General features: G+C 40.1%; 1 protein-coding gene across 1 annotated transcript in view; it reads right to left on the bottom strand.

The window, feature by feature from the left end:
- SPHK2 (sphingosine kinase 2) overlaps window positions 1-9,360 on the bottom strand; it is a 46,302-nt gene that overhangs the window by 11,848 nt on the left and 25,094 nt on the right. The window contains exons 3-5 of the mRNA XM_034419546.3: window positions 6,065-6,214; window positions 3,553-3,647; window positions 1,046-1,161 (exon numbers count right to left, since the gene is read on the bottom strand). Of these exons, the coding sequence (XP_034275437.1) occupies window positions 1,046-1,161; window positions 3,553-3,647; window positions 6,065-6,214 (361 nt within the window). The remainder of the gene's footprint in view (window positions 1-1,045; window positions 1,162-3,552; window positions 3,648-6,064; window positions 6,215-9,360) is intronic.

Genomic DNA, 9,360 nt, shown 5'->3' on the forward strand with positions numbered 1-9,360 from the left:
TGGAACACTATCATGTCACCCCAGTCCTCTTTTCATTAAACTAGACATACCAAATTCCAGCAACTGTTCTCCATATGTTTTAGCCTCCACTCCCCTAATCATTTTATTGCTCTTCTCTGCACTCTTTCTAGAGTCTCAACATCTTTTTTTACATTGTGGTGACCAAAACTGGATGTAGTATTCCAAGTGTGGTCTTACAAAGGCTTTATAAAGTGGTAGTAACGTCACATTATCTTGATTCTATCCCTCTGTTAATGCAGCTTAGGACTGCATTGGGCAGCTGCAGCACACTGCTGGCTCATATTTAAGTGACTGTCCACTAGGACTCCAAAACCCCTCTCACAGTTACTACTATTGAACCAGATACCACCCATATGATACCTGTGCATTTAGTTTTTCTTGCCTAAATGTAGAACCTTACTTTTCTCACCACTGAATTTCATTTTGTTAGGTAGTACCCAATATTCAAGTGTGTCAAAATCCTTCTGTCTTTTAAGCCTATCTTCTGGTAGGTAAAGGTAAAGGTTCCCCTCGCACATATGTGCTAGTCGTTCCCGACTCTAGGAGGCAGTGCTCATCTCCGTTTCAAAGCTGAAGAACCAGCGCTGTCCGAAGACATCTCCGTGGTCATGTGGCCGGCATGACTAAACATCAAAGGCGCACGGAACGCTGTTACCTTCCCACCAAAGGTGGTCCCTATTTTTTCTACTTGCATTTTTTACGTGCTTTCGAACTGCTAAGTTGGCAGAAGCTGGGACAAGTAATGGGAGCTCATCCCGTTATGTGGCACTAGGGATTCGAACCACTGAACTGCCGACCTTTCTGATCAACAAACTCAGCGTCTTAGGCACTGAGCCACCACATCCCACATTATTTTCTGAAGCATTGGCTATTTCTGCCAGTTTGGTGTCATCTGCAAATTTGATGAGTTCCCCGTCTACCCCCTCATCCAAATGACTGATGAAGATATTGAAGAGTACTAGGTCTAAGAAAAGAGTCTTGGGGCACCACACTGCCTACATTTTAGCGAGGCTTTCTCACTTACCCAGCACTGCAATTAATAGCAGCTGCCACAGCATTCCCAGATCCACAGGGAAGAATTCCAAGAGGCATTTTAACTGCTTCCTCCCAGTCAGGACGTTCCATCAAACCATTAATAACCTGAAAGGAAACAGAGGGTGAATACAGGTAGTCCTCCACTTATGACTAGTCACTTAGTGACTGTTCAAAACTATGACCTATCTAGAGGTACTTATGATCCAGATTCAGTTACAATGGTTGTTCCTTCCATAATCACATGACCACACTTTGGGCACTTAGCAAATCTGGGTCACACTTACAGTCCTTGGCAGTGCACTCTGGTTCACATGACCCACATTTTACAAGGGTTTTGTGAAAACAGGTTCTTTACTTCTGGTTTTCTGCAAAACCAGCCCATAACAAACCCATTCAGACTATGAAAAAGTTCATAAAATTGTGTGACTAACATGACTTACAACCATAATGAACAGGCTTCCATTAATTCAAGGATTATCTGCGCTTCTCATGTGCAGCTCTTCATCCAAAAGCCAGAGCAGCCTATCCAAGCAAGTAGGAAATCTAGCACACTTTTAAATATTCTTCCAAAGAATCCTAGATTTTACAAAAAATCCCATTTTTGTAAAAAAACAAAACAAAACATCAAAATGCTGCTCAACCAACAAGATTCCAAAAAGCAACATTATTCTCTGCTGCGGATATGCAAAAATCCAGTGCATCTTTCCCTGATCTGATGCCCTTCCATTACATGTAGCTGTCAACTTCTGACTATTCAGTTAACAATCATTGAAAGCAGTGGTAAAATCTAAAATTGGTTACTACCGGTTCTGTGGGTGTGGCTTAGTGTGTGTGTGTGTGTGGGGGGGTAATGTGACTGGATGGGCATGGCCAATTTTTTTTTACTTTTAAAACCATTTGTAAAAAAATGCTTTCAAAAGGTTCTGATGATCCCAGCTGAGTTGCCTGATCGTCTGAGGCTTTTTTTCTTTTAAAAGCCTCTGCCCATCAGGCAACTGAGCTGGGATCATCAGAGGCTTTTAAAAGAAAAAAAGCCTCTGCCCATCAGGCAACTCAGCTTGGATCGTCAGAGGCTCTTAAAAGCATTTTTTCTACATTTTTTTCTGAAGAGGCTGTAGAAAAAATGCTTTTAAAAACTAAAAAGAAAGCCTCTGATGATTGCATGGCTCAACTGGGCATGGGGGGGAAGGGGGGGGCAGGGATTTTTGTTACCAGTTCTCCGAACCACCCGCCTCCATCGCTACCGGATTGGGCAATCCGGTCCGAACCGGGAGCATTTCACCCCTGATTCAAAGTTATCATGGTGCTGAAAAAAATAAGATCTGTTCTCACAATTATGTCTGTTGCAACATCCCCACTGTCACATGATCAAAGTTTATGAGCTTAGCAACTGGCATGTATTTACAATAGCTGCACAGTTCCAGGGCCACCTGATGCCACTGAGAATGTGCTTGTTTCTGACAAGCAAAGTCAATGGGGGAAGCTGGATTTACTTGACTGCATGCTTCAGTTCATTTTTCATTTTCATTTTCATTTTATTAAATTTGTATACCGCCCTACTCCCGAAGGACTCAGGGCGGTGAACAGCCATGAAATAAAACATATAGATACAAAATTTAAAATAGAGATAAAACTAATTAAATAAATTTAGCTGAACCATTTTAAAACCCCAATAAATTAAAACCAAATTTAAAATTCCATTTAAAAAGAGGAAAAGCTTAGGTCAGGCCAGCTTGATGGAATAAGAACGTCTTAAACGCGCGACGGAAGGTACGCAGATCCGGAATCCTCCGTATCTCCGGGGGGAGCTCGTTCCAGATCGTAGGTGTTAATGATGGGAGCAGAAAAAGGTTGTAAAATCGGGTAACATCACTTAATGACCACATTGAGTAGAGATGGAATTTCTGGTCCCAATTGCAGTTATAAGTCGAGGACTTCCTGTACATGGAAATTAAAATCCCACATATATGGAGGGTACCAATTGAGGAAAGGATGAGCTAACGTAGCAAAAATCTGTCTCAGGAATAATTCATTATTTATATATGATGTCCGGCTAATTTGTCTGCCCATGCACTACGTAGTTTAAACCAGCTGGCTGGGGAATTCTGGGAGTTGAAGTCCTCCAGGCTCAAAGTTGCCAAGGTTGAAGACCCTTGGTTTAAACACAAAAGCCAAAAAGACATACCAGTAGATAGAAAAGTACAGAACAAAATCCAGGAAATTCCAATTTTCTCAATTAGCCTCTTTTTTCCCACTCCCACTTTATACATTGTCACAGCTATCTTTAGATTTTTATCTGGCCATGAAGATATGTTGGTTGGAAGTGAAGACAGAAGGTGGAAGTGGAGAGGTCTTTTCTTTTCCAAATCCCACCCAAATAGACTAGAGGGTTTTAATTTTTTTCCAGTTTTAAGGGAAGCAACAAAGGAGATTTACAGGTAACCAGGTGAGAGAATTATGAATTGTCTTGTTGTTGTTGTGATTTGAACAATATACCTCGTGAAGAAGTCCGTCTCCTGAAATGGCCACAATACCATCCCATTCATCTAAAGAGATACTCTGCACCAGCTCCCGGGCGTGGTTCTGTCTTTCTGAGGAAGACAAGGACAGGCATAAAATTAAGTAGCTGAGCTCCACCTCTGTTTCCTGACTTGACAGCCTGTTTCAGTGTCTGGTCTCCTGGAGACAACTGTGACTTGTCTTCTTTGACAAGGAAGTGGCTATTTATAAGTATATGGAACGAAAACGCTGTTGCATTAATTACTGAATGATTGAAGTTATTGCACAAATTAGCATGTGACTGGTGCTGTGGATGAAAATCTGGGGCTATAAAGTAAATGGCTGTAATTTCCACAGTTTGGTGAATAATTAATTCTAATCATATTTCAGCGATTATGCAAAGTTTAGGTGAGGTGCTTTGTGTTTATGACTTTACGTGCAATGTCAGCAACAGGAAGCATAATTTATTCTCAGTGGTGCAGAACGCTGGAGAGAAGGACAGAAGCAGAGGGAAATTGTGTTTCTTTAAAAGTTTCCTAGGGAAGGCTTGGCTGGAGAAATATTTTCCCCTCATGAAAAAAAACCCAAAACCAAACCCTCATAGCTTCCCCACTCTTGTATAAGTGTTCTTACGGACACCCCTGTTCTTAAATGTTGCAAGATCTTCATGTTTACTTGGTAAAACTTAGTACATTCTAGATCATTCTGCAGATGTAGTCAATCCTGCCCTCTGGAGAACCCTGAAGCAAAGGCAAGATGTAGCAAATTCTAATATTTAATCCTGAATTTTGAGATTTCTTTTAGTTAACCTAATTCATAGATGTTTATGGTTTATGCTACCCAGAATTGTCTGTGATGATAGTTTCATTGTTTTCTACAAGAAACCATGATCCACCAAGCAGATCATCTTTGTGGAAAGAAAGTATGTTCTATTTAGCAGAATTTCACTGAATCTCATGGATCCTCTGGCTGTTAGTTTTCTTTATATCTTTTTTTAAATATGTGGGCTGCCAAGATGATTTTTCACTCCCGGTAGATCAGTATATCCAAAATGGATGAAAATAATATTGAGTTTAGCAGCTGGATTTCATATTTTCAAAAATGGAGCATCAAAACTTGTGGCCTTATTTCTTTGGAGAACTGTTGGTTGCAGCCACTTCTACACATAACAAGATCTAACTTTTGTTTGGAGATTAACTCCACTACAGGGGTGAAATCTACTTATCTTCCCTACTGGTTCGGAGGTACACGCGCCGAACCTTCTGCGCATGTGCCCTGTGCACGGATCATCTGCGCATACACAAACCAGGTTACTTCCTGGTTAAAACCAGGAAGTAACAACAACCAGGCAGGTGGGCAGAGCCTTGTGCTGCCATTGCTACCGGTTCTCCAAACCACCCGCTGCCATTGCTACCAGTTCAGCTGAACTGGTAGCATTTCACCCCCTGCTCCACTATCTTTCCAAGATTAACCTGGTGAAAACATGAATAGTAAACAGACATCTATCCTTCTGTTTTGATGAATTTTGAACCATCTTGGTTCAATTTAGCAGTAAAGTAAGTGCACTAACCTTAATCCCCAACACAGAATACAGGCAGTCTTCAACAGTTCATTTAGTGACTGTTCCAACTTACAATGGCGCTGAAAAAAATGACTTATGACTGTTTTTCACTCTGATGACTGTTACAGCATCCCCATGGTCACATGATCAAAATTCAGACGCTTCACCACTGGCATATATTTTATGACAGTTGCAGTGTCCCTGGGTCATGTGATCACCTTTTGCGACTTTCTGACAAGCAGAGTCAATTGGGAAGCCAGAATCACTTAATCACATTGTCTTCTAACCTAACAACTGGACTGATTCACTTAACATCTGTGTCAAAAAAGGTTGTAAAATTGGGCAAAATTCATTTAACAAATGTTTCATTTAGCAAAAAATTATGGGCTCAAGAGTAGTCATAACTCGAGCGCTATCCATAATAAATTTCATTTCAATAATGTTGGGTGTTCCTCTCCATGTGGGATTCATGCCCAAGGCGGGACTAGAACTCACGGTCTCCTGATTTTTTAGTCTGCTGCATTAACCACTATAAGAAACTAGTTCAAGGTAGGATTACTCTAGTTAAAAAAGGGCGAAGAGTATCATCACCCTCACCACCACCAAGACTGGCATCTTGGAAAATCAGAGTCATTGAATATATTCCCAAATCAGTTTTGCATTCTTGTTCCACCCATGATGGCTCCAAAACATTAAGTCCTTGAAAGGAATTTTATAGTTATGGTTTTTTTTCTAGGACAACTTCTCCCATACTGCTGGCCTTCTGATGCATATGGACTGTGACTCCTAGAATTTCAACTTGCAGGGCCAATAGGATTCTGGGAGCTGCAACCCTAAGGTATCTGGAGGGCACCAGCATGGAGAAGGCTGTCAAGAGAGAAAATCATCTAGTATTCTTACGGTGACTTCCCCTCCACCTTCCCCCCCACCCCTCAATTTAAGCTTTACCTGTTTGGATCAAGTTGAAGCTGACATCTGCCTCGGTAATCATGGGACGGATGTGACTCTGACACCATTGCAGTGCGTTACCTTTGCCTCCAAAGGGGTTGAGCAAGAGGAGTAGGCGGCGGGAACGTGGCAGTAGATTACAGCTAATCTCTGAAGGGGGGGAAAAATAACAAGAAGATTAATCATTCTGATTTCCAAGGAGCACTGACTAAATTAGGTGGATGGATGGATGGATGGATGGATGGATAGATAGACAGACAGACAGACAGACAGACAGACAGACAGACAGACAGATAGATGATACATAGAGCTTTATTGTCATTTTTTACTGTGAGCACACTGGCATATATTAAAAATGAAATTCTGTTGCCCACTCTCAAAAGAAGTATATACCCATACACGTACATAACACACATATACACATGCTATACACATACACATCTATAGATATATCTATCTTACTCACTGTCTGTTTTGAATACATAGCGGAAAGAGGAAACTTGAGCATTCATTGGGTTGATACTGTATGGACAAAGCTGTGACTGAATCCAGATGTCCCAAAGGTGCTTTTCCAAGAGGCAACTGGACTTCCTGATTTTTTTTTATTTGAAGACCTTTCGCTTTCCATCCAAGAAGCTTCTTCAGAGCTGAATAAGCTTCTTGGATAAGAAGAGAAACATCTTCAAAGAAAAAACAGAAAGCTCAGTTGCCTCTTGGAAAACCACCTTTGAGACAACCATGACCTGGATGACTGAGAAACTCCATAGAAGCTGAATCCAGATATTCCGCTTTGGATACTACGAAACCCCCTCCCAGAAAGAAACAAGGAAAACTGGCAATGGAGAGGATGTGTAGCGTCCCTGACAATAATGAGGACTCTGCTCAAGCAGCGCTTACATGCTATGTCCTGGATAGAAAGAAGTGAGCTACTTCTGCTGTCCTCATCAGGGTTAAGTGACTATGGACTTATCTTCAACCTAGTGCAAAACTAAAGTACAAAATACAAGATCCAGTGCTGTAATAAGGGACTATCATCGAAAGCTCCTGATATTCTAATCTGTGCACATACCAGAGATAAGTTAAATGGATCTTCAAAAAAGGGTGCAAAGGGCAGGGAAAGTGATTGCTGTGAGAGAAGAACAGCCAAGTTTCTAAAATTTGGTCACAGTCAATGTTTAGATTTGTAAGAAAGCAATCCTAGGTGCATGTCTGAAAGGGAAAGAAATGTAATCAATTACGAGGCTGAATTGATGAAAATCTGCACACAGGGAGTCCTCAAATTGGGACCACAACTGAGTCCAAAATTTCCACTGCTAAGTGAGACAGTTGTTAAGTGAATCTGGCCCTATTATACCACTTTTCTTGCCACAGTTGTTAAGTGAATTGTGGCGGTTGTTAAGTTAGTAACACGGTTATTAAGTGAATCTGCTTTTCCCACTGACTTTGCTTGTCAGGTTGCAAAAGGTGATCATGCGACCCAGGGACTCTGCAACTGTCACACATATGTGCTAGTTGACAAGCAACCAAAATCTGATCACGTAACCATTGGGATGCTGCAACAGCCTTAAGTGTAAAAACCAGTCATAAGTCGATTTTTTTCAGTGCCATTGTAACTTTGAACAGTCACTAAACGAATGGTTGTAAATTGAGGATTATCTGTACAGTATTACATTCACTTTGGGATATCTTCCTAGAATGCAAGGGAAAGCATTCCATCACTTCAGCATTTGCTCAAGGAAACTAGATAAATTCACATTTTAGGAAGCAGAATCTGCCATCTGGTTTCTCATGAAGGCATCTAAAAATGCCAGCACAGTAGTTATAATCCTTTCATTTTGTGCAAGCTTCCTGCTCAAATTCCATCCATGAGATAAAAGCAGCTTTTCCAAACCGCAGGCAAGAAGGAAAGACAGATTAATGCTGAATATTGAAGCCTGCAGTTCCAAATAATTAGTCTTCTCAGGATCTATAGCTAATGTGTGCTAATTTTAGGTCACAGATACTCAGCATTACAACACTGAAACCTCACAGCATTTGAAAGCTGTCTGAATGGCATTTTTCAATACGTTAGCATAAATTAGGACCTTTCATGCAGTGAGCTTGATCTCTGAGGTTGCTACAAGGCTGGCGGCATATGCCAAATTGTATTGTATTTGCACACATATGTACTGATGTATCTGTATGTATGACTATTAAAAAAAGTCAGTCCCATTCCAATGCAAGATGAAGGGATTTAAGAATTCTGGACTTCAATTTGCAGAATTCCCCAGCCAGCTATGCTGGGAATTCGGGGAATTGAAGTCCAAAGCTCTTAAAATTGTCAAAGGTTGGACACTTCTGCTCTAGCTCTCCAGTTCCACTGTGACTGTTGGTTTAAGTAACTATTCTGACTTTTATTATCATGATCTTGAATTTATCTACTATTGATTTTAGGGAGGAAGGCAAATCTCCTCCTTATTTCTCCACTACACTATCCATTTTTCTCTTTTTTCCCTTTTAAAATACAAATTTTAATTGGCTTTAATTTATTGGGGTGTTTTAAATCTGTCTTCGGCCAAATTATTTAATTCGGTTTTATTCTGTTTTAAATTTTGCATTTATGTCTTTTTATCTTGTGGCTGTTCACCGCCCTGAGTCCTTCGGGAGTAGGGCGGTATACAAATCAAATAAAACAAACAAACAAACATTGATAACATATTCTTAAATCCAAGAAAACAAAACTTCCACCTTCAATTCTTTGATGTCAAGTATGAATTTGCTAAGAGCCGGTTGGGGTGGTGGTTAGGTCATTATGCTAGAAACCAGAAAACTGTTTAGTTCAAGTCCTGCCTGAGGCAAAACGCTAATATTATTTTGATTTCAGCTGACATTTATTCCAGTCCTGCCCTTTTTAATAATGTATTCAGTGTACAACTCAAGAAACATGGGACTGAGCTGTGTACTCATTTCACTCCCTTCCCTACATCATCCATTTCTCTAAATTCAGTTTGTTAGCACATGTTCTTCTTCCATAAAGAGCTTCTTCATAAGAACAATGAAATCTTCCAATAAGTTCATTAGCTATCATTCTACATTTTAATATGATTGCCACAATTCGTTCTGTGCCATTTTACACCTTAGCATTTGTATTTATACATCAGTTGTGGTTAATTTTTAAATTATCATTAACATTGATGTATTGTTTTTAACTTGGAAATGTTAACCTTGTTTTTTAATTTTGTTTTTAACTGTGCTTTTCTTGCTCTATATTTATTTATCCTGTGCTAATGCTCTGCTATGACATTCATCTATTTTTC

Source organism: Pantherophis guttatus, chromosome 4 (genome assembly GCF_059756535.1).
Source record: "Pantherophis guttatus breed Tessera chromosome 4, ASM5975653v1, whole genome shotgun sequence".
In the NCBI taxonomy this organism is placed as follows: domain Eukaryota; kingdom Metazoa; phylum Chordata; class Lepidosauria; order Squamata; family Colubridae; genus Pantherophis; species Pantherophis guttatus.